Source organism: Daktulosphaira vitifoliae, unplaced genomic scaffold (genome assembly GCF_025091365.1).
Source record: "Daktulosphaira vitifoliae isolate Bord-2020 unplaced genomic scaffold, ASM2509136v1 Scaffold_3, whole genome shotgun sequence".
Lineage (NCBI taxonomy): Eukaryota > Metazoa > Arthropoda > Insecta > Hemiptera > Phylloxeridae > Daktulosphaira > Daktulosphaira vitifoliae.
The window spans coordinates 43,055,168-43,081,185 of NW_026099574.1; the positions used below are offsets into that span (position 1 = coordinate 43,055,168).

Here is a 26,018-nt window from a genome sequence, read left to right on the forward strand (position 1 = left end):
AAAAAAAAAAAAAAAAAAAAAAAAAAAAAAAAAACACATCTTAGTAAAACCAATACCTTCTCAGCTTCGCATCGAAGCTAACATTAGTTTCGATGCATAATCGAACTATTAAACTATCGACAATGTCGGAGTTTTTACAGTCTTATTTTTTTTATTTAAATGTCTGAGTAAAATCTGTCGTGGTTATGGTAGCCTATGGTATGAGATGGTTGGAGTACCAGATGTTCGGAACAATTACTACTTTGTCAAATGTCGAAGTATGTAAATGTCAGAGAATTATCAATTCGTGGCAATGATGTTTGCCCAATAAATTATATATTGAAAATAATCAATCAAAATTACTAATTAGAAGAGGTCATTAATTTAAAAAAAATTATAGTTAATCTGTATTTTCTGAACATATTAGGGTTTAATAATCAGTTATTTTCTCAAAATAAGGCTCGAGTTAATAATAAAATTGACACGGTTAAGAAATGTCTAATAAGAAACCTAGATCGTAACTCACCCATAGGAGAATTTATGCCTCTTAAGCCAACTGGTGCATGTTATAATTTAAAACACTTAAATTGATGTAACTTTAAGATCCAAGAAAAGGGGAAACAATAGAATAATTTTTTTTTGAAATTTATAGTCGGGAAATTTTTCATAAAAAATATTTTTTGTATAAAACTATTTTATTCTATTTCTAACTTTTGATAATATTTTAGGAGACTATGTTAAGTAATTACTTGTCAAATATGTATGTAATTTTTTAAAGCTTTATTAATCTATTAAAACTCATTACTGTATACTCCAAGATTCTTCACCATCAACATATAATTTTATAATTTATAACAAGAGATAAAAGTATGCCAATAAAACATACCATAATAATTGCTTACCTTACAAATTGAGTTTCAAGCCCAGTGCAATATTTACTGAACTGGAAACTTAAATGCTGATAGAACCACACCATACTTTTAGAAACAGTGTGCTTTGCACAACTTTTATCTTCGATGCGAAGCTGAGAAGGTATTGGTTTTACTATGATTTGTTTTTATATTTTTTTTTTACTTTTTGTGTCTATTACCACTTTTTCTCAACTCTCACTGGACCGATTTCTTTCAACTTTACGTCAAAAGATCATAAATTGTATTTAGTCGAAGACATAACCCTCAAAAATTTTCCTCGATCCCCGTAAATGGAGAATACCTCCAAAAAAATTACAAATTTAAAAATCGACATTTTTTTACTTAAAACTACCATAACTTTTTCAAAAATGAACTAATCAGTATAATTTTTTTTTATAGATGTTTGATGTTTTCACCTATCATTTGGTATATTTTTTTTTTATAAATCTGACCCTTTACCTGCCTACAGAGGGCGATTTAAAACGATAACTTTTTCACAAAAAATCAACATTTTCAAGTTAACTTTTGAAAGTGTTCCGGAAATACTGACACTTTTATGTATATCTAAAATTAAAGCTTATGTAATATACTTTATTATGGAAAAAAAAAATTTTGGACTTCATTTGTCTTCACTGTAAAAATGGCTACAAAATGCTATTTTTGTATGAAAATTCTCGATTTTATATTTCTAACTTTATAATGCTGTAATTTATTGAAAAGTGTATGGATCAACACAATTTTTTTATGAGCAATAATATTTATATCCCTTTTTCATTCGACATACTTTATCTTAATCAGGATATAAATAAGGAAATAGCAGATCATGTAGCTTTTGGAATAATACACCAATTTTTTAAAATTAAACACTATCTAAAGATTTGCATCGAAGCGTTTTTTTTTTATAGTGATTTTAATCACTGTTAAATATCACTATACTTGATTCAACTATGCCACGTCACCACTGTGCCGCAACCCCCCTGTGCTGGTTATTTTTTTGTGACAATAAATGAAAGCTCATTTCGAGTATTGATTTTTTATTTACTTAACCAAACATCCCTATACAGTACTAATATTTATCCATAGAATAAATACAAATTAAACTGGTATACAAAATTCAGGCTAAATAATTTTTTTTTAACCTTTATAACATATTTTAACAAAAAATATGTAAAAATACTGTATTACTAGAATTCTTTACTTCACCCTACTATTGATACAGTATCAAAGTAAAAATTATTATTTTGGATTATTTATTTATAAAATAGGTTACAAAAATATATAATAAAAACTTTCAACTATGAATATATAAAATAGATAAATAAAATAAAATATAAACATTAAATTATGAATTTTCAAGAAATTTAAGTATATGTATTAACATCCTTTATCACTGCACCCAAACTTTTCATTCCAAGAAACATAATGGTTTAAATCTTCTGAAGATACACTAGGAAGCACAGATTTCAATGCAGACAAAAAATCACTTAGATTAATTGGGCGAACCTAATATATAAATACACTTATATAATAATTATAATATACAACTCATAATATTTAATAATAATAGCAGCATACTTGATCCGCTTGAATATTACTAATCATTTCAAAACTTATAGATCGAATAGGTCCCAAAGATGCCTCTTGACATAAACTTTTCATATCAGCACCTGAATAACCATCACTCATAGAAGCTATTTTATCTAAATCTTCTTCAGTTAAAACATGATTTTCTGAACTAACCAGCTTTTTAATCATTTCTTTTCTGGCCTATTGGCAATAATAATATTATAATAGTAATTCAAATGAATAATTTCAGTTATTACTTGAAGATCTGGTAATCTAATATATAGTCTTTTCACTAATCGTCTTCTAGCTGCTTCATCAAGTTCCTGAGGTCTGTTAGTAGCACCTATAATTAATATTCTATCATCATCACTTGTACCTGCTCCATCCTTTAAAACAACAACAAATTACAAGTTAAAAGGTTCCGTTTGTTTTTTTAATAAACATGTTACAAACCAATTGAACAAGAAACTCAGTTTTTATTTTCCTAGAACTTTCATGTTCTTGTTCACTTCTTTGACATAATAAAGAATCAATTTCATCAATAAAAATTACAGCTGGTTGATGACATCTATAATACATAAAAATGTTATTAAATATTAGTTTAATATTAAAATGGGTTAAATAAATATATAAAAAAACAATCATTTAATTTAACAAATAATTTTAACAATGAAATATTTTATCAAGATATTAATAATATTGTTTTATATTTAAAAAACTTTAAAATTCATAAAAATAGAAAATAAATTCATAAATTACAATGAATATTTTCACATAATTTATTTAATATTAATTACCTAGCAACGGCAAACAAAGCCCTTACAGATTTTTCACCTTCTCCAATCCACTTAGAAGTTATAGTTGAGGCACTTATACTAAAAAATGTTGAATTAGATTGTGATGCAATACATTTACCTGTAATTATTAAAATAAATAGACAAGTGAATAGTTCATATAGCTGAAATATACAAATTTTCTTATCCATACAAAAGAATGTCTTTGAAAAAATTCTAGTTCTACATTCATAATTATATTAATAAGCTAGACGAGCAATTTAACTTAAATAATTTTCAACTAAATCCAACTAAAAGACATATCCATGTTAAAATAGTTAAAACATATAAAATATATTATAAAAAGTTTATAATTAATACCAATTAATGTTTTTCCAGTTCCAGGAGGACCAAATAACAAAATACCTTTAGGGGGTCTTCGAATACCTTTAAAAATATCTGGTCTTAACAATGGCCAAATAACAGACTCCTAATATATAAATAAATAAATTAAAAATATATAAAAGTGTTTAATCATTAATTTTATTTATACTTGAATGGTACTTTTAGCAAACTGTAAACCAGATATATCATTCCAAGTAATTGGATTTTTACATTCAATTATTTCGTTTCTAATCATTTCAACCATTTTAGGATCAATATTTTTTAAATAAGGATTATCTTCAACATTATCATTAGACAATGATTCATTAAATTTTTCTTCTTTGGCTTGATTACTATATATATATTTCATAATTAAATAGTAATAATTAAAGATAACACATAATTTTTAAAAGATAATATGTATATAATTACTTTTGTTGGTTGTCAGCCAGTGGATTAACAAATTTGCTAACAACACTGCGAGATTTATTGACACCAAGCGATTTTTTTATTAATGTATCTGATGAACTAGATATGTGATTATTTTGTTTTTTAACTTGTATATGCTACAAAATTATATTACAAAACATCATTAGATACATTTATAAAATTAGTAAAAATAATTGTCTATATACATATATTATTTACTAATTCAGTTTTTGCAGTGTGAAAGCCAAATTGCGATTGATTGTTATTAACTGCTGGAGATTCTTTTTCCCTTTTAGTTTTATGATCAGGTGGTGAATTTAAAGGAGAGTTATCATCATATTTACTGTAAAAATAATAAATTTCTAACTCTAATATTTACACGTATGTAGAAGGCTAAGGTGAATAATTTTCCCTAAGAGTAATTTTAGGAATGGGATGAAGAATAACATATCAAAGCATAGGTCCTATTAATAGCTTGTATAAAAAATATTGAAAGTGTATTTTTATTTTTTTTTAAGACATTTAAAAATTGTATAATTTATTATTTATTAAGAATTTTACTTTTTAATGTAAAATGATTGAATTGCTAATTTTAAAAAAGGGATAAATTATTATTACATCATTCCATAATTTATTACAAAAATAAGTCAAATCTGACTACCAGAAATTTTATATATTGTTTGAAGATTATAATTTACTATTGAAGTATATATATTAAAGACAGTTTTTAATCAATCATGAAAAATTAGCAAGATCTCTATTAGAGTTAACAATTTCATTTCTCACTATATACAACATATTATTTAGGTGCAATACAAATTAAAATTATTTTTATACAAAATTTATTGACCAATTTTTTTAAGTAAGACATTATAATGATAATTATGATTATACAGCATGTTCAAAAAATAAAGAAACAGGTTAATTATTACAAACAATGAGAACAATGGAAACCTGTTCCTTACTTACTGAACACTCAGTATAATTATAGCATAACATATAATTACATAAAAACTGTAATTTACCTTCTTTTTCTACTATTTAAATGTTGTGTTGTAAAATGAGACATTTTTACTGATTTATCATTAGTTTTCTCATTTAGCGAGTTACTTTGAGGATAATTATTGACTTTTTGGTTACTTGAAATTACTATGAAAATATATCACAATAAAGAACAAGTAAAGTTTAATTTTAACTTTTTAATTTTTAACTAAATGAGTACCTGGTTTTTGCACTTCTTTAAAATTATTTTGAAGATCATTTTTATTTAAATATTGTGAAATTTCACAAGTTCTAGTACAATCAATAACAAAATCTGTATTATCCTCAGTTTTACATGTTTTTGGGTTTGGGCATCCAATTGACTTTTTAAATATATTAACTGCATTATTTACATCAAAGTTACTGCTCAATTTCCACAATTTTGCTTCTAAATGAAAATTAAAAAAATACAAATTAGAAGCATAATAACTATTATATCATTTTCTGTTGTTATTCTTTAAAGCTATTATTTCAACTTCATAGAAGGAATTGATTTGTCTTTAAAAAAATTATCTATCTATTTATTTATTATATAATTTTATACAACCATAAAAAAATTGCATTAAAAAAAAATATATTTATTTTAAAACTGGTGTCACTTTTTTTTTTAATTCTAATACAAATGAAGTTTTAATAAAGTATACTAGAGATGATAAGCTTTATTTTAGTATGCTTTTTCTGAAAATCCTAGGTACAGTAATGGTTTGAAAAAGCATGTCACACATGTCATTTTTTTTTTTTAATTCAATTTTTGAAAATGTTTAACAATATTGGAGAACTTCTAAGCCATATCCAATTAAAGCTTTTGTATTGTAATATACTAAAAAAAAATTCTTTCTCAATAAATCTTTTATTATGTTAAATTGGTCATCAAAACAAAAAATATATAACATTTTCAATTTTGCAAATAATTTAACAAGCATTATAGAAAATTTTTAAATCATAGAAATTGTAAAATTAAATTAACATTAAAATAATATACAATTTATGAAATTTATCAGGTTTCATTCAAAGAGTTTTTTTATAACAGTGATTTTAATAATTGTCAGATATTAATCAATAATAATCTAAAAAAATGCCTTAACTAAAATTATCTTTATATAATTTAAATTTTAAGTAAAATTATTTGATTGTCATCATTTTCATCACAATCAAAATCTGATTTGCAAGATTACAGAAAAAAATATATTTCAAATTTATATATATACGTAAGAAATTTAAAAATAGTTTATAAATTTCAAGTAAAATTATAAACTCACTGTTAGATCCAAATGTTAATTCCTCTACAGCATTCATAAAATTATTAATACCTTTATTATGATCAACTAAATTAGAATATGATTTTAATTCACATTTCATATGACTCCATAGCCAGCTTGATTCTTCCCTAATTAATTAAAAAAAGATTTGAAAAATCATTTATATATAGCTATGCACAATGAATAAGGCAGTAACTCGACAAATTTAACTATGAAATTATGAGGTATTTGGATTTAGGTTTCACTCTTTATATAATATCATTTATCAAAATATGGAAAATTTGGTTTAAATCTGGATTAAACTATTTACAAAATTAATAAATATATAGGGCATAATCAGAGTAAATTTTATTTTAGATCTAAAAAGTAAGAAAAAGTGACTGACTTATTTGTTGTACGTAGTTATAATATATTTATACAATTATAATTAAGGCATTTAATTTAAAAATTGTTTACTGTAATATCTTTCATAATAGTCTAACGCATTTTATAATGCGCGAAGATTAAAAATATTATAATTTACACATATTTTACTTGCGCCTGTTATTAAGAATAAAATTATATAAAAAAATAAATAATAAATTTTATTACAAGCAATTTGCAAGCATAAATGATTGGTATAAGCATTTTCTTTTGGAACTCGCAGTTTTCAAATCATCATTTAAATCTTCTTCAAATTTATTGTATAAATAAAAGTTTTTAAAATTTTTAGTTATTTCTTCTACATTTTCCATGTTACTAATTAATATTCAAAACTTATGTGTTTTCATGTAACTTCAAGTATATAATTAAGAAACAATGTATGCTACTCTTATAATACAAATTATGTAAAAATCGTGTTATCTACTTATACCTGCAATGAAATTTGAATTTTCCAGTTATTACTTATATCACAATACTTTACTATTTTTATACTACCAATTTAAACCATTTAGTTGAAAAATGAATATAAGCAACACTGAAATTTAAAATAGTTGGCAGCTCCAGATACCTAATCAGTGTAGCCAATCGACCGGTAAAATACGTGGGTTTATTGTATTACCATCCATTGTTCTCAACTGATTGTTCTTCTCTAATATGCGCACGATGTTCTGTAATGCGTGTTTTTAGCTATTAGATTGTTTCATTGTGATTTTTACTGTGAAAGAATTTCTCTTGATATTGTTGGATTACAAAATCATCCTCGTAGGATTGTTTGAAACTTTAATAACAAACAATATTTGAAAAGTTTATACATTTTTTAATAATATATTACTCTTCTGGAATAGATCGTCTAAGATCGCCAAAGTTACAATCGAGGATTGTTAAGCTACTACTGCCAAGTGTACGACGCCCATCAAACTGACACACTGAAACAAGAAGAATCCGAGTATCATCAATTGTGTCTCGTATCATCGTCACCACTTCTAAAATGGTCGACAGTTGTTACGTTTCGCCGAATGACAACTTTATTTGTGGTGTTGTTGAAGGTATGATAAAATGTTTTGCACTAACTTAAGCTTTTTGCTTGATGCAAGTAATTTGTTCGTCCATAATTATTCATAGGTTTCGGAGGTCTACACCAAACGGATTTAATAAATATATCAGCTATCGTATTATAATTTTATAAAAATAAAATTATTCAAATAATTTTTTTTATTATCCTCAATTATTATCGATAAATTCATGCTTTAATTAACAACAATATAAATTTATTATTCTTTAAATTGTATTTCTTATTGTAGATATAAAAATGTATTTTATTTATTTAAACTTGACTATTCCCAAAAAAATAATACTAAAATTTAAACAGATTTACGTTTTCTAGTTATTTTTATTATTATTGTTTTTTTTTTAGTATATTTTTGTTTTTACTTTGATATTTAGGATTTTATGGAAGACCATGGACTACTGAACAACGAAAAGATTTATTTCAAAAGTGAGTAGTTTTCCAAGCTGTTTTGTTATAATTTGCTTTGCAAGCTAATTGTGTTTACCTTTATCTTATCTAGTATAAGTAGGTCTATCATAATTCCTTTTTTAGAATTATTTTTTATTAAGAAATACGTATTAAGATCATTTCTTATAAATAACATATTCCTCTTGGACAAAAAAATCACTAAACTAAAGTCTGTTCAATTATTAATTATATAATAATTTTTTATTGTATTAATTACACTTTATTATAATATAAACTATTAAAGAAGATTCTTGAACATTTTTAATTTGAAGTAATTAAATAATCTATTTTTTCACCATAATGGCTGTAGTTAATATGAATAGTTTAATGAATGGAAAAGATTCTAGATGGCTACAACTTGAAGTATGCCGTGAATTTCAACGTAACAAGTGTTCTCGTAGTGATACTGAATGTAAATTTGCACATCCAGCAGCTAATGTAGATGTGCAGAATGGAAAAGTTACAGCCTGCTATGATAGTATCAAAGGAAGATGTAACCGAACCAAACCTCCTTGTAAATACTTCCATCCTCCTCAACATTTAAAAGATCAACTTTTAATAAATGGTCGAAATCACCTTGCTCTTAAAAATGCTTTGGTACAACAAATGGGACTAGTAGCCAACCAACCAATAGTTCCTGGACAAGTTACTACTCCTTTACCAAATCCAGCTTATTTAGCTCAGTTACCTAGTGCTCAACTTGGTAGTACTTTCAATCCTTATTTTAACCATTCTAACCCTCTGGTTAATCCATTGACTCAATTTTTTGCTCCCAATCCAAATAATTTAACGATGGCTGCAGCTATGCAACAGACTGTTTTACCTCAAAATTTACAAGCCCCTGAACGTTTAGACATGGATTTTAGTAAATTATCACCCTTTTACTTTGAAAATTTAACTCTGCCTGGATTAATGTCATTCAAAAGACCATCTGTTGATAAAGCAGGATTACCAATGTTTCAACCCAGTGCAGCTGCTGCATATCAGCAATTATTCCAATTTGTTCCGCCTCAAACTGAGTATCCACCTACTTCAACAGCTACTACATTATCAGCTCTACCTAAAACACAACCTCAAACTGTAGCTCAACCACAACCTCAACAGCAAACTCAACCATCTATTGCTCCTCAAAAATCACAAACTCCTGAACTTCCAACGACTACCCAAGCTCAATTGCAATCACAACAATTGGCTGCTTTTCATCAGTTATTAGCCATGTCCCCTCAGCAGCAGCAACAACTTCAACAACAGCAATCTCTACAGCAACAGCAACAAGTTCAGTTGGCTCAAGCCCAAAGTCAGGCTCAAGCTCATTTAGCTCAATCCCAGGCTCAAGTGCAAAGTCAAATGCAAGATCCTGCTCAGCAAGCACATATGCAACAACAAGCATTCGCAGCAGTTTTTAATCAGTTAATAGCTATGCGTCCTCCTCCTCCTCCATTGGCAACATTTCAAGCTCCACAATTAGCACCAAACCCAAATTTGATGACATCACCATCTATGAAACAATTTATAGCTGCACAAATACAACATCACATACATAATAGCAATATTAATGGAAATATAAATGCTGCTGCTTTAAATGGAAATATTAACAGTAAAAATGATGATGAAGTACAACAACCTTTTAAAAAAATGAAAACTGCTTGACAGTTTTGGGTTTATAGTTTCTCTAGAGATGGTGTACATTATCAATTTTTGCTTTTTATTTGTTTAATATCCATTAATTTTTAACTATTGTTCCAGATCATAATAATCACTTTATTTTTGTGTAGTAGTTTTTATGAAACTAATTTTTAATTTATTTTTAACGACAGTCTTCACAATTTTGAATTATTTATAATAATCTTCTTTGAGCCATTTTATAGACTATGTGTTTTTAACAATTATTTTTGCATTATATAATAACATTTAAGTTGTATTGCATATAAAATTATTAATCAAGCTTTAGTCAGTTATTATTATTTTATATCATCAATATTATTGTTTATCAGTTTGATATATTATTGTAATTCATTATTATTTATCTATTGTATCATATAGTTCCTTCGCAAGTGCTTATTAGTCTTTGTAATTATTACTTATGACTACTATTTCTGCATCGACATAGTTTAGTGATTTGAGTCCATTATTATTTTTCTCGCATTTGCTATCAAGGCAAATTTAATTTTATATAATTAAATGGTTTTATGAAAAGCTTATTATGTAAACTTAAAAAATACTATTTTTGAAGATTTGTAGAACATTGATGTTCTAGTTATTTTTTTACCAATGTTTTAAAAATATATTTGTTAACAGTCTATTTTTAAAATTAAAGTAACTTTAAGAATGTTTTAATGTCTTACAAGCTGTTATATAGAATTTATAAATTTGTAATTTAAGATCATTTTTTAATTGTGATAACAGGTATTGCCTACATCAATGTAATTTATATTTAAACTCAACTACCTCTTTTTTATAATTTAAATGATTGTCATTCCAAAATTTAATCCTTAATGTAATCTATAGCAATTACAATGTTTCTAATATTTTTCATACTTATTGTGCATGTGCAATAAAAAAAAACACTGCTCAGCCAATATAATGCCCACCAAGCTTCCTTTTTTCATGAAAACCTTGTGTTTTTTTTTATTATTATTTAAACATACTAACTATACTGTAATATGAACACTGAAAATTTGTGGGATTGGAGTTCAGCTTGTGTGGAAATACTTTAGTTAAAATAGAACTTACTGTTAAATAATAAGACTACAAAGCTTACACTAGCCATTATTCATCTTGGTTATTGGCAATTTACAAAGATATAAATAATTTTATCTAGGCCTATATGTATGTTGCAATTACTTATGGTAGATTTAAGGCTATTTTTCTATAGTTAAATGCTTTAAAAACATATTGTGAATAAAGTAGCTTGTACTTAATAAAGGTGGCATACCTAAGCTAGACTTATTTTTTATTTATTTTTATCATCGTGTGTACCTACCCTTGCACTGGCTTCAACTATCTGTTTTTAGCAAAACTCATACATGAACAACATATTATAGCTTATTTTAATGGTTGTCTACATAACAAGGGTTGAAGTGTCAATGTTTTGCTACGAGCAGCCTACAACTACCATTATCATTTGTAATGCCTGTCATCAACGTTTGTTTTAAGCAGACAACCTCTTATTAAATATACAAGGTTTATGTAAATTAAACGGTTTCATAGTTTGCTCACTTATACAGCACTTGAGCCACATTTTGCAGCGTATTTTAAAAAAATACTACTAAACATAGTCTTGCTATTTAGTGGTAAGTTAATTTAGTTATATTTCTTTGATTTTGTCAAAATTCAATTATTAATAAGGTTCGATAACAAAGTTTATAGTTATGGTATAGTATGAATACTAATACTTCAATTTTTTATGTGATCGTTATGCCTCATTTTTCTCAAACTTCTCATAACTTATATTTCAGTTTTGCTTTTATTTTAGATATAATAGTTTTGATCATATAATTAAATTAAAAATGAATAAAAGTATTTAATGCAAATATTTTGTATCCTGTAACATATGTATTAACAAGTCAATACTTGTATTATAATTATCTCCTTTTTAATGAATTAATTTAAAAATTAAATTAATGTATTCATTTATTTAAAATATTTTACATTAATTGAAGATAAAGATTATTTGAAATATGACTGAAACAAATTAATAATTTTTTCCATTTCTGCTGTTATACAGTATTCTGATAGAACATGTATTTATTTCATATTTTTTACCACTGCTTTATATAATAATAAAGAGCAGTATATTAATGTGTTATCTATTAGAAAGTTTATATTTTCTTAAATTATTTAATAGAAACTTTTACATGTAACAATCAATATTTTCCCTTCTAAAATAAAATGAAATTTCAATTTTGAATGTATGAAATATTTTTATTTATTTTCTTAATTTAATATATTATATATAATGCTTTTATGTTAGGGCTCTTTAGGCATGGCTATTATTGAACACTATTACTGATTATGGTTATTGAAGTTAAATTGAATTGAATTTTTGCATAAACTATAAAACGCCAAAATTAGTTTATATAAACATGGTAGTTGTATTTAATATTAGCAAGATATTTTTTAAAAATTATTTGTCCTATGACCTGAGTTTTTATATCAAACTTGCTAGTGTTATCATTTCTACTAAAATATTAATGTAGGAATAAAAATCTTCAGTAGCATGTAAAATAAAATTATTTTAGTAAAATTAATACACATAATTTACCCTTAAACTTAAACAGTTTTGCACATATCTAACAGCTATTTAAAAAAAATTAATTTAATTAAACTGCATGGTAAATTAATTTATGTAAAATTATAGCAATTATTTCTTTATTAATTAATATGCCGAAATATTTAGTAAATTGTGTTACATAATATACAACAATCAATATAATTTTAAATTTCTACTTTACAATGAAGATAATTCATTTTTTTACAAATGTCATTTTTTAGTAAAAAAACGGTTTTTTTTTATCAAGAATTTGCCTAACATATTCAATTTAAAATTATGACTAGATATAATCAGATGATAAAATTATTTAAAAGTTAAATTTGCTATAAAATTTATTAACTTCAATTAAATATACAGTCAGTTTGGATCTTGAAAGTAATTTAAGAAAAATCTGACTACCAACTATTGAATCTTCCAATAGGTTATTATTTGAATAAAATGTCATGGAATATTCATATAGAAACATTCCTATAAATAAATGAATAGCTTAATGAATTAATACTTCATCAAAATTAATTAACATTGCCAATTTATAATTACTATTTTTTCAAATAACGTGCACCTGATATTTAAAGATGAACACAAGAGTGAATTAATCTATAGAAAAAAATTAAATGATTGCATTGATAATATTAGTATATTCAACACATTGATTTAATATTATAATATTTTCTTTTGGGTACTTACCGTGTATAATTTTTGTTTCTTACACATTCTGTAGGAAATTAAATATTTATATTTCGTGTTAAGAAACAATATTTGTTAGAACCACAAAATACAAACTTGTACAGTAAGCAAATTCTAGGATTCAACGCATGGTAAATCTAGAAAACGTTTTTGTGTTGTTTTACTCTTTATTTTGAGTTTACATATATTCTTTTATTGAATTGTTATAAAATAGTAATAAAAAAGTTTAAGTGAACCTTAAACTTACTCAATATTTTTATTGAAGACTAAGAAGACTATAATTAATATTCGGATAATTGTATAAAACCTCAAATGAAGTTCAATACCGCAATTAATTTTGGAAAGGTACATGGTTAATTAAATTGATACAGTTTCATGTGTATATTTATATATATATATATATATACATGTAGAGTATACTAAAATAAATATTTCCGAGGGACTCGTGTCCCTAATATAACCATCCATAAGCTACGCCAATGATCATTTAACGATTAATTTACTTATATTTTTCCATATTGAAATTTTACAAATAAAAATATGCTGGCATGTGATAATGCAAAGAACTGTCTTGAAGTTTATATTATCGTATGTAATAAACAAATGATTCAATTTTTTCTTTTATAAGATAATAAGCATGTCTCAAAATAAACGTAAACACTATTAATAATTGAACTAAGTATTATTAAAATTATTATACTTCCTATATAATTTTTTTTTACTAAAAACATAAGTATGTATTATATAGAAACCTATGCTATTTTGAAATGTGAATGGAATCAATTATTCTAACCTATCACGTCACTCGCATTTGCCTTTATTTTACCTCAAACGAATCCTGTGCACCAACTTCAGCCTGAACCCCTGTGATGTTATGTCATTACTTAATAGTTATTAATATATTGTACGCTATGGTGATTGTCATTTACCGGTTACTATGCTGTTTTTGGTCGCTAACGGTGGATTAAATATATTTACGATACGTTTGTAAATAATGCCTCGCATTTACGAACGCTAATTCTGTGCATTTTTTTACGTAATTTTGTGAAAATTGCAATAAAAGTGTTTTTATAGTGAAAATAAGTTGTAAAAGAGTGTTGCAAACAGTCAGCTATTTTATAATTTTCACATCATTTTTAATAGTAGATTTATGCTGTGCTTAGTTTATAATTTTAGTTTTTCTACTATTATATCATTTCTTTTTCATCACCTAAAATAACAGTAGCAGAAAAATAACTGGTGCAGATACAAAATAAACAAATTTCGGTTGTATTCATTTTATTAATTATGCTTAAATATTATGCTGTGTTCAAAAGCTTATTATTTAAATTTCAAAAAGTTTCAAGCTTATTTATTAGAAAAATATATTCAAATTTTAAGAGAGAATTTTACAATTGAATTTTTAGGTTAAAAAAATGGGGAGTTAGTTGTTATGTTTATGCACCCAAAGATGATTATAAACACAGAGCATACTGGCGAGATTTATATACCGTTGAAGAAGCAGAACAACTTGGTGGTTTAATAACTGCTGCTAGAGACTGTGGGGTAACACTTTATTATGCACTGTCTCCTGGTCTTGATATGACTTATAGTAATCAAAAAGAAGTTTCTATTCTCAAAAGAAAGCTAGATCAAGTAGCACAATGTGGCTGCAAAGCTTTTGCTTTATTATTTGATGATATTGAACCAGATATGTCACCAGCAGACAAAGAAGTATTCCAATCATTTGCTCATGCTCAGGTAATTTGGTATTCATATTGTAAATTGTCAAAATTACTCACTTGCAATGGTGTATTCTAAGAAAGCTAAAATAATTAAGGCTCCCATTGAAAATCTGGGATACCCCACTGCTTATTTTGGTAGAAGCTCAATTGTCTTCTATTTAACATTTAATTTAAAAATAAATTAATGTATAAGTATTTATTAGCGTTTTTAAAATAAAATATTAGTATAACTAATTATTTCTACTTTTTTAAGCTAATTAAAATAAGCATCTTAGAATTTCTGAGATCCACAAATAATTAGGTCTTGATTGGTTCTAAAATCTAAATCAAATCAATTATAAGTATATTGTTTTAAGCTTATGTGACCCGAGTGGGATGACTTCAGTATATAATAAATATGAAAAATAACTTTCATAAACCTAAAAACTGGTTGCAAGACCAGTATAATTATTAAGATAACAATACATCCAATTATGAACGTCTAAAAGTTTGGAAAATTATTAATTTATATTTATTTTGAATAAAAAATAAACTCAAAGATTTTTCTTTAGTGTGCACGTGTTAAAGTTCAATATTTTTATGCCAAGTTGTATAGATTTTCCCAATAACTTAAATATTAATTATGATAATACTAATTATAACAACAATGTAACTCTGATGTTTAGAAAGACGCTACACCTGAAATTGTGACCTTCTATTTTATAAACAAATTAGTATTTTCAAATTTGATTATTCTTAACTGTGATAGCTTATAAATTATTATTTGTATTAATTGTTATTGGTTGTATATGATTACAAGTGATTATAAGTCTTATTAATAACTATAAAAGTATTTATTGTACAAAATATAGGGAAAATGAAATTTAATTACTTTGAAACTACCAGGGACAATACCAAATAATTTAGATAATATACAGAGTGAGTCACAAAGATATATCAAACGCTAATTTTGTTTCAAACATTTTTTGCATTAATAGTCTAAGTTTAAAGCATATCTTTTATTATTTGTCTAATAAGAACAAGAATATAAATGTTTAACTTTTTTTCGAAATTTCAAATTAAAAATGTGTTATCATTATGACTCACCTTGTATAGCTCAACCAAAAATGTTAGTAGTTAAGATGGATTGTGTCTAAAATTACATTTGGCAACATTCTCAAACTTCTAAATTTAAAGGAGTGACTAAAATATCCAATAATTTGATTATTCAAACCAATATTATTGAGATAACTAATTTCATATATTTTCCAATTATAAACCATATTTATATTTTAAATTTTACTAATAATAGATAAATATAATTTATTTACATTTAAACAAAATTATATTTTATTTTATGTAGGTTAACTCATTAAAACCAGAGTTAATATTAAAAATTCAATAAAAGAACTTATAAATAATTAAATAATACCTTTAGATATTAATAAACATTATGTTAATATGACTTACCTTAAATCATGATTTTATTTTGTGTTGTAGGTATCTATTACAAATGAAATATTTCAACATCTTGGTCAACCTAAATTTTTGGTATGTCCAACTCAGTATTGTTCTGCTCGAGCCATACCTAATGTTCAAAACTCAGATTATTTGAATACTTTGGGATCAAAATTGGCTCCTCAGATAGATATTATGTGGACCGGTTAGCTGCTGTAAATTGAATTATAAATTGACTATAAAATATATGTAAACATAATAAGCAAGTTTATGATATACTTTTTAGGACATAAAGTAATATCACGACAACTAACTACTGAATCAATTAGAGAAATTACTGAAGTTTTACGACGACCTCCAGTTATATGGGACAATTTACATGCAAATGATTATGATCAAAAAAGAGTTTTTTTGGGACCTTACCAGGGCCGTTCACCTGATCTTATTTCAAAACTTCGAGGTGTGTTGACCAATCCTAATTGTGAATATGGTGCTAATTTTATAGCTATTCATACCTTAGCTCAATGGAGTAAATGCAATTCAGATCCATCATCTAACACTCAAGACAGTAAGTTTTTTAACTTTAAAATTCTGCCATAATATTAAAAAAAAAAATGGTTTATTTTAAATATTCCTAAATATTTTTTTGACAAAAACTTATGAACATGTTGATCACCACTAACAGACCTTAAGAGGTAAAAGTTTTATAATAAGGTTACAAGATTAAAATGATGTATCAACCGATCATTTATTCTGCATATAAGTCAAAGAATATATCATATTTAAGCTAGAGAAAAAATATATTTATTGGAAAATATGCATCTTGGCATCATAAAAATCATAATTTTTTCACACAAAATATTTTAAATATTGTTAAAATGTGTTTTTGAATTTATCTGATTTTAAATCTTTGTTATTCTATAATACTTACATATAAAGCAATATTAATCACTAAATGTACATTAAGAATAATTCAGTTATCTAAACAATTTCTCTCTTTTTCCTTATTTCGTAAAATAATTTTAAATAATAATTAGTATTTAATTTGTAGATGAGAGTATGAAATTAGAAACAGAAAGTGATGAAGAAGGCATTGTTGATCTTCCAGACAATATTTATCACTCAAGAAGAGCTTTAAGATTAGCAATTAAAGAGTGGAAAGAAGAATTTCGAAAACAGAAACAAGCTCATGGACCAATTATAAAACCACAACCTACATTATCCATTATAGCTCCAATTCCTATTCCGTTAGCATCATTTAATACTTGTATGGCAACTTCTACTACTACTATTACAACTTCTACTACTACTACCCCTTTACCACTATGTACAACTAACAATATTGAATCAATTACAACATCTTCTGTGAATGGGAGTTCTACCATATTACAACCTGCAGTTGCTGTATCAATCAATCCACATACAGTTATAATGAACTCATTAGTTTCTGAAAACAAAGTTATCAGTGAACCAATGGATTGCAATATATCTCCAGCCCCATCTCCTCAAAGTTCAGATACAGCAATGAACACTGATAATGGCTCTGTAAGTTAGCTGATTTTTTAAATTATGTATTAGAATATTATTTTAACTTTTTGGAAAACATTACAGAGTGTCTCTATGCAAGTTGAAACTCCCAGTCCTAGTGTTGATATGATTGTTGATATAGTTCAAGATCAGAAAAATTCTTATGAAAAGTAAACTTTACTTTTTATATGATTATTCATTACTCTTAATATATATATATATATATTGTTTTACTTATTGTATAGAGATTTGACTGAAGAAGATTTATTACTCTTATGTGACTTATTTTATTTACCATTTGAACATGGTCCTCAAAGTGTTCAGTATCTGCAAGAATTTAATTGGTTAAAAAGTAATGCTTACTTAGTTTCTAATGAAAATTTGCGAAAATCAAAAAACAGTGATTCGCCTGAATCTAAACCAGAGGTGCTTATAATTATTAATAAAACAAACTATGTATATTTCAAGGTTTGGAGTTCAAAAAATTGATTTTTTAATATTTAATAAAAAAATTATTTATTGTAAATATTGTGTGAGATTATTTGTTAAAATGAAATTTAATTTAAAAAAATCATTTATCAAAATCATTTAAAATGATTAAATTTTATGATTTATAATTTTAGTAGTATATTATTTTTATATGTACTAGGGAACATCATTACTTATTATTTACATATATCTTTTTAAGCCATCAATATTTTAGTTTGTTACATGAGATAATTATAATAAAGAATATAGTAGATTAAATACTGAAGTGGTCTCTGATGTTGAGAGTGGGTGAAGCTTTTATAAATAAAAAACAATTGTTTGCCCCTAGTATCTTAGTACATAGATTTAAATGATTAAAAATTAATTCTTTTTTTTTTATATATATATATATTAGATAGATGAATGGTTTGATAGAGCAAAAAAAATGGATGAAATGTCTGAACATGTGAATGCTTTGTTTCAAAGACTTGCATTTAGTGCTAATAGAGAACTAGTTCATGATTTATACCCTTACGTTTGGGATATACGTTGTGTTGTGTCATTATTAAATTCATTTGTTAAGTGGCTTTGTTAGTATATATTTTTTTCATTATAGCAAAGAAAATATTTTCAAATGATCTTAATTATCTTTTTTAATTTAGCACTAGGTAATTTTCCTCATTCAATTTCAAATTATACACTTGGATCTTATACATGTAAGTTAGTATAACTTAAAAACTCTTAAGCAAGTTACATAAAGAATAAAAGAAAATTGTCCTTATTCAAAATAAAATATATTTAATCTTGATCAAATTAACCAACTTCTATGTTTTTACCAGAAGTTATAAATAACTTTTTTTTATATTTAATAAATATTATATTTTAGATTTCATAAAGAGCTTAAATTCTTATATAATCAACAGAATTTTTACCTAATTTTTTTTTTTTTTTTCTTATAAATCTTGATATGCTTTAATCTTGTTTGAGCTTAAATAATAAATATAATCGATCTTAAATTTCATATTGTAATAGAATGCACTATAATTATGTTTTTGAGAAACTCGACTTTCTTAATAATTAATAGTAAAAATATATAGTATCAATTATTTATGTTATTTTTTATATTATTATGTACATTGTATACTTTTACAAATCAAATATTTCTTATTAGGGTTTTCCAAAGGTTGGAGAGAAAGTTTTATGAGTGGTGATCAAGAGCCATGGGTATTCAGAGGTGGTTTAGTTGCTGATTTGCAAGTGAGTTCTAATGAAATAAGATAAATCGTAATTTTATATGATTTTACTATAATAGAGTAATATAATAATAACAGTTTTTATCATTTAAAGAGTTATTAAACATATTTGAAATATATGTGATGTTTAATTTTAAATAATAAATTGTATAAAGACACTTTTTCAAAGCCAAAGTGAATTTTGAATTTTTTAAAGAGAAAAATTATTTAGTTTAAAATAATAAATTTGCGTTTAATTTAGATTAATAATTTATAATATAGCTTAACATAGTCACTTCTTCTTATACTCAAGAAATATTAGAAATAAAATACTTGATATTACAATATTAAATAATATACTACAGTTTTTTTTTAAACAGTGCAAAATTGATTTAAAATTACTTAATTTAGTATTGCTGAAGTAGACAAACAATTATGGGTAAAAATAAATTAGATGAACAAATTAATTAATATATAGTGTTCAGTAAGTAAGAAAATGGGTTTCTATTGTTTTCATAGTTTTGTAACAACTAACCTGTTTCCTCACTTACTGAACTTTATATATATTTCTAATTAAATTAAATTAAAAATGAAAATTAGTTTTTTCACTTGAAAGAATGGAAAAAATTATTGAATTACATCTTATGGCTTTTTTGAACTAAATATTTTTTCTCTTTAAGTACTAAAATTTATTCATAGCTACTAAGAAAATATTTTAATTACCAAAAATCAATAGATTACAAAAGTAGAATAAATTATATTAAATCCATCATCATAACATTTTAAATATTTCTTATAGAACAAAATTATATAATTTCATTTTCAGCGATTAATGCCTGTAGATGCTGGATCTGATTTATTTATATATAAACCGCCTGATATTCCAACTAATAAAATGTATAATGTACGCCCTTATACATTTGAAGATGAATCTGCTGTTTACAATATTTGTCGATGTACTTGTTATGTTGGCTCTGAGGATAGTAGTATAAAAAAATCTGATCACCCTGATTTAATCCCAGATAGGTAAATTTAGTATTCTTCTTTACATTTTAAATACTATTTTTTTAAATTTTAATCATTATCTTATTTTAGAATTGTTGGAGCATTTTTAACATTTTGTCCTGAGCTTTGCTTTGTAATAGAAGATAATGGGACTGTAATTGGTTATGCCTTAGCCGCATTAGACGCAAAAGAATTTTATCGAAAACTACAAATTTCATGGCTACCAGAAATGTGTACTAAATATCCATTGCCAATAAATAGTTCTAATGAAGAAATAGTTTCGGATTTTAATGTAATCATTACAAGTATTAAGTACATATTAATTTTTGATAAGATCTGTAATTAATAATTTTTGAACTACTAAATTCTGTAAAGTATCTTAAGTCACATTTTTTCAAAAATTAGTGAAAAACAATTTTTTTAATGCTTATTTATTATTTCAAAAATTGTATCACCTCTTTTTAAAAAAAAAATATGTAACTAAGTATACTTTACCTCTAGTGTACAGAATTTTTTATTAATTATTTATTTTTTGATGTGTAAACNTAAATAGTTCTAATGAAGAAATAGTTTCGGATTTTAATGTAATCATTACAAGTATTAAGTACATATTAATTTTTGATAAGATCAAGATTTTCTGGTGTCTAATATTTCAACATGGGAAATGAAAATTTTGAATGTTACCTTTTTTGCATAACCTTCCAACCCAACTAGTGGCATTATTATATAGAGATTTGCCTAGACACAGAGAAGGGCACCTCTAAGACATGGGGGTGTTATAACCAATTAACCTGATAAAACTCAAGTAAAAATGTATGTTATATGCATGTATGTAATATGCGCCTATGCATATTTTAAGTTTTTTATAAGTGAGGTATCTAAGAGTTATAATAGTGAAATAACTAGAAATTTTTTTGGAGGTAAGCTAAAAAATACATTTTTTTGACTTGCTTAAAATATTTTAAGGGTGCATCAAATATACATGCCTTGGGCTACTAAACTCTAACAAGTGTTCATTGCAACACTTACACCAATTGAGCCTAATATAATTGACACATTCAAACATAACCTGTACGTTTTTGGTAAAACGTATAGTATTTATGTTGATTAAAAATGTTCAAATTATGGTACCGTTATGAAAATTATATTTACTGAGTGATATAAATAAAGAATTAAGAAAGCCTGAGATATTGCGCATAATGGACCAACAGTTCTGAGTGCATGATCATTATGTCCACCTCGATAATAACTAAGCCCGGGATATTCCATTAAGGTCTTAGTAACAATGTATGGTATGTTTCATGTCCCATTAATGTTTAAGAATATCAATGATATATAACGTTGCACAGTGGATAAACCCTCTTTCTACACCAATAATTCTATTATTTTAATTTAAACTTATTCTATATCTATATTAATTAACTAAAAATATTTGTTTCTGGACTCATATACATGTGTATATCTTTTCACATCTTTTGAGCTGCCTATGACATTACCAGTGTTTTTTTATAGTTTTAAACACTTGGTATTATTAAAACTTGAAAATTATCTTTTATTTATTATTATTTCTAAGAAAACTTTGTAGAAATTGTGCAACAAGTTTTGCAGGTACACTAAAATAAATCTTGAGACGGTGGAATACTAAAATTAATGCCATCACAACGTCTTCAATTTTTTCCCCTAATTTTTAATTTTCTACAACATTTTTTATCTTTTAAATTTTATTACAGGAAATTATAAATTGGTTCCATACATTTGATGTTGATAATGAATTACCAGATACATCTGCTTTATCTCAACATAAATCAGTTATGTCATATTCTATATTACCTGTAAACAATGATTCGTCAGTTTCAAAAAGACTAATTATTTGTCTTTTGGCAGCATTAAGAGCTAATGGTATGTATACAAATATCAAATAAAAAAAAAAAATATTGTGTTCAAATGTTTTATTGTATGTAATATATATTTATACCAGAATCCCAAACACATGTAAAATCAAATAACTTTTGTATATTTTAATTTTATTTATTTATTGATTTATTATTTATAAAAAAAAAACCCAGTACAAGGGGGTCGTGGCACAGTGGTAATGTGGCATAGTTGGATCAAGTATAATGATATCTGACAGTGATTAAAATCACTATAAAAAAAACGCTTTAATGCAAATCTATAGATAGTGTTTAAATTTAAAAAATTGGTGGATTATTCCAAAATCTACATGATCTGCTAGTTCATTATTAATATCCTAATTAAGATAAAGTATGTCGAATGAAAAAGGGATTATTAAAAAATATTATTTCTCATAAAAAAATAATGTTGATCCATACACTTTTCCATATGTCATAGCATTATAAAGTTAAAAACCCAACACAGCACAGAGGAGTCGCGGCACAGTGGTGACGTGGTATAGATGGATCAATTATAATGATATCTGACAGTGATTAAAATCACTATCAAAAAAAAACGCTTTGATGCAAATCTTTAGATAGTGTTTAATTTTAAAAAATTGGTGGATTATTCCAAAAGCTACATGATCTGCTAGTTCCTTATTAATATCTTGATTAAGATATAGTATGTCGAATGAAAAAGGGATTATTAAAAAATATTATTTCTCGTATAAAAATTGTGTTGATTCATACACTTTTCAATAAGTTATAGCATTATTAAGTTAAAAATGTAAAAAATAAAATCGAGAATTTTCACAAAAAAGCTTTCAAAAATGAAGTGTAAAAGTTCTACTTTCTATATGCATTTTTATGTTTTGAACCTCTCCTGTATTAAGAGAAATGGTCCGATTTAAAAAAAAAGTATGTCGAATGAAAGATGTATATAAATACTATTTCTCATAAAATAATTGTATTCATCCATACATTTTTTAAAAAGTTATAGCATTTTAAAGTAAAAAATGTAAAATATAAAATCCAGAATTTTAACACAAAAATAGCATATGGTAGCCATTTTCACCGTGAAGACAAAATAAAGTCCGACATTTTTTTTTCCATAATAAAGTACATTACATTAGCTTTAATTTGAGATATATATAAAAGTGTTAGTATTTCTGGAACACTTTCAAAATTTAAGTCGAAAAAGTTAATTTTTTGTGAAAAAGTTGTCATTTTGAATCTCCCCTGTGAGCTGATAAAGGGTTAAATTTATAAAAATATATACCAAATGATAGGTAAAAACATCAAGCGTCTAAAAAAAAAAAAATTATATTGATTTGTTCATTTTTGAAAAAGTTGTGGCAGTTTTAAGTAAAATAAATTGAAAAAATTTCGAAAATTAGCGATTTTTAAATTTATAATTTTTTTGAAGGTTTCCCCCATTTACAGGGAACGAGGGAAATTTTTTCAATTTTTAGGGTAATGTCTTCGACTAGATAAGATTTTTTATCTTTTGACGTATCATTAAAACAAATCGGTTTGGTGAGAGCTGAGAAAAAGTGGTAACAGACACAAAAAAAAAAAAAAACACATCATAGTAAAATTAATACCTTCGCATCGAAGCTAAAAATTAAGACCTATCCCTACTCTTACAAAGGTACTAACTATTTTTCTCATATGGTAATATAAATATTTTAATTGATTAAATTTTAGAAAATGATCAAACAAGGAAAATAATTACTTCTTAACCAATATTTTTTGAAAATTATAACCATTTTCAAATGTTGACTGAAGGTGAGGTGGGGTTATGTTATTCCCATCATTATATATCAAAATGTTTACTTCCTCCTCCCACCCACATATAAAAATGTTCAAAACTCCCAAAAGTTTATTATAGAACAATTATTTTCTAATATATAAACTAGTAAAATATGTATGTTGCCATTTAAAAAAATAATGTTTTTACCCTTATAGAGATGAGCCTAAAAATATTTAACAACTTATAAATTAGAAAATACATAGTAATATATACTATGCAAAAAAATTTGTCAAAATGTTTATTATTTTAGAAGAAAACTAGTGACCAACAATAAATCAATCACTCTATATATGTTTTTTTTTTTTTAGTGGTTCTTAAATAGGAAAATTAATGACTGTCTAATACAGTTATTACATTAGCTTTAAATTTTAGATCCAATTTAATATATATTAACAAAATGTTTTCAGATTTATATTTCACCCTCATAGTCTCTATGTTCACACATTAAATTTTTACCTAATTACAATATTTTTTCTTATTAATCGTACTTTACTTATTTATAGAGTAAAAACCAGTGATTTTTAAAATACAAATTAGAGTGATTTCATCAGTGAATAACCAGTTAAGAATTTTTCATCTTTTAAAATTATTTATTAATTTATATTTTGGTGTCACACTCATTAAGCTAATATTTGTTCTATGGAAAATTCTCTATAATAATGTAAATCTATAATTAACTAACAACAATATATAATTTTATATTGAAAATTGGAATGATATTCTATCAAAAATTGTGATATTGATGTAGGACTAAATTTAGATATTTTCTTTATTAAAAAAATACTAACATGAACTTAATATAATCAAATAAGTTTATCTCTTAGTTAAAAATTTAGTGATATGATATAATGATTTTCTTGCTAACATTACTTAATAAAAGCCTTGAGTGATATACATATATTAACATACATAGAAAAATTTATATAAAAGAAAAATTTAACTTAAAAAAAGTAAGTGCTCCAAAAATGTATTTGATTTTAATGTGTCAATTTTTTTCTTAAAATTTGAAAAAAAAACTTTAGTTTCACCAATCAAATTTGTTTGACCTTTTTTATTTTTTGAAATGGATTTTTTGCCTTTTGATAACACTTACCATTTTTTCAATTATTGCCAATTTAAAACATGAATTTAAATTACTTATGATATATAACTTGAAATATTCATAAAATATTTTTTTTAAATAGGATCATTTGGTGTACATCTTCCACTAAGGTCAAAGGATTGTCAAACTATAGAAATTTACACAAAAATGGGATTTATGGAACTTAATCAAGAACCCAATAGAAGTAATAATATTACTTACTTGGGTCGTATTTATTGAATTATAATACATGCCTTCACTGAAATTGGAAGGTCATTATGTTACAATCAATTGATATTTTATGGATTGATATATAACATCAAAATAAAAAATCTAAGTCCAAAATATTAATTTATTAAATGAAATGGAGAGTTTCATGACTTAATCTAAATTAATTTTTTATAAGTTTTTAATAATAAAAACAAAAATTGATTAAAAAAAACAATTACTTTATTTAGTTGGTTATTTTTAAGGTTTTATCTCATCAATTCTTTTTTATGTTGTTAAAATAAATGAGTTTATGAAAATAATTCAGACTTTTTAGATTATTCTTGTCATATATTATAAAGTATTTATATTATTTGAATTTTTTTATAAT

At 24.8% G+C, this 26,018-nt stretch overlaps 2 protein-coding genes across 6 annotated transcripts; one reads left to right on the top strand and one right to left on the bottom strand.

Moving 5' to 3' along the window:
- Positions 1–1,907: 1,907 nt before the first annotated feature.
- On the bottom strand, positions 1,908–7,396 carry LOC126900495 (fidgetin-like protein 1). Of its 2 annotated transcripts, XM_050676248.1 has the most exons (14): positions 7,261–7,396; positions 6,934–7,195; positions 6,343–6,470; positions 5,265–5,471; positions 5,068–5,191; positions 4,262–4,385; positions 4,046–4,179; positions 3,783–3,966; positions 3,611–3,719; positions 3,254–3,371; positions 2,910–3,024; positions 2,714–2,842; positions 2,466–2,657; positions 1,908–2,393 (listed from the first exon to the last, which is right to left on the bottom strand). In XM_050676248.1, the coding sequence occupies exons 2-14, from the start codon at positions 7,074–7,076 to the stop codon at positions 2,265–2,267; spliced, it is 1,836 nt and encodes a 611-aa protein (XP_050532205.1). In that variant the 5' UTR covers positions 7,077–7,195; positions 7,261–7,396; the 3' UTR covers positions 1,908–2,264. The 2 variants fall into 2 exon arrangements, with proteins under 2 accessions (XP_050532205.1, XP_050532206.1); XM_050676249.1 differs by lacking the exon at positions 6,934–7,195 and having other exon boundaries at positions 7,196–7,373.
- Positions 7,397–7,422: 26 nt separating this feature from the next.
- Positions 7,423–25,928, top strand: LOC126900493 (protein O-GlcNAcase). 4 transcript variants are annotated; one of them, XR_007702866.1, is made up of 16 exons: positions 7,425–7,811; positions 8,209–8,260; positions 14,648–14,981; positions 16,445–16,607; positions 16,689–16,970; positions 17,454–17,947; positions 18,014–18,099; positions 18,175–18,355; positions 18,813–18,987; positions 19,060–19,113; positions 19,569–19,654; positions 20,456–20,655; positions 20,725–20,926; positions 22,365–22,533; positions 24,843–24,900; positions 25,524–25,630. XR_007702866.1 is itself a non-coding variant. In XM_050676238.1 (15 exons), the coding sequence occupies exons 1-15, from the start codon at positions 7,754–7,756 to the stop codon at positions 25,658–25,660; spliced, it is 2,673 nt and encodes an 890-aa protein (XP_050532195.1). In that variant the 5' UTR covers positions 7,426–7,753; the 3' UTR covers positions 25,661–25,928. The 4 variants fall into 4 exon arrangements, 3 of the variants coding, with proteins under 3 accessions (XP_050532197.1, XP_050532196.1, XP_050532195.1); XM_050676238.1 differs by lacking the exon at positions 24,843–24,900 and having other exon boundaries at positions 7,426–7,811; positions 25,524–25,928; XM_050676239.1 differs by lacking the exons at positions 24,843–24,900; positions 25,524–25,630 and having other exon boundaries at positions 20,725–20,946; positions 22,365–22,473.
- Positions 25,929–26,018: the final 90 nt, after the last annotated feature.

Coding starts and splice junctions, on each gene's coding strand:
- LOC126900495 (XM_050676248.1), bottom strand. CDS start 7,076: ATGGAAAATGTAGAAGAAATAACTAAAAATTTTAAAAACTTTTATTTA. Junction 5,472..6,342: donor ATTAACATTTGGATCTAACA/GTGAGTTTATAA, acceptor ATTTTCATTTAG/AAGCAAAATTGTGGAAATTG. Junction 3,025..3,253: donor GCTTTGTTTGCCGTTGCTAG/GTAATTAATATT, acceptor TATGTATTATAG/ATGTCATCAACCAGCTGTAA.
- LOC126900493 (XM_050676238.1), top strand. CDS start 7,754: ATGGTCGACAGTTGTTACGTTTCGCCGAATGACAACTTTATTTGTGGT. Junction 7,812..8,208: donor TATTTGTGGTGTTGTTGAAG/GTATGATAAAAT, acceptor TTTGATATTTAG/GATTTTATGGAAGACCATGG. Junction 19,655..20,455: donor GTTTAGTTGCTGATTTGCAA/GTGAGTTCTAAT, acceptor TTTCATTTTCAG/CGATTAATGCCTGTAGATGC.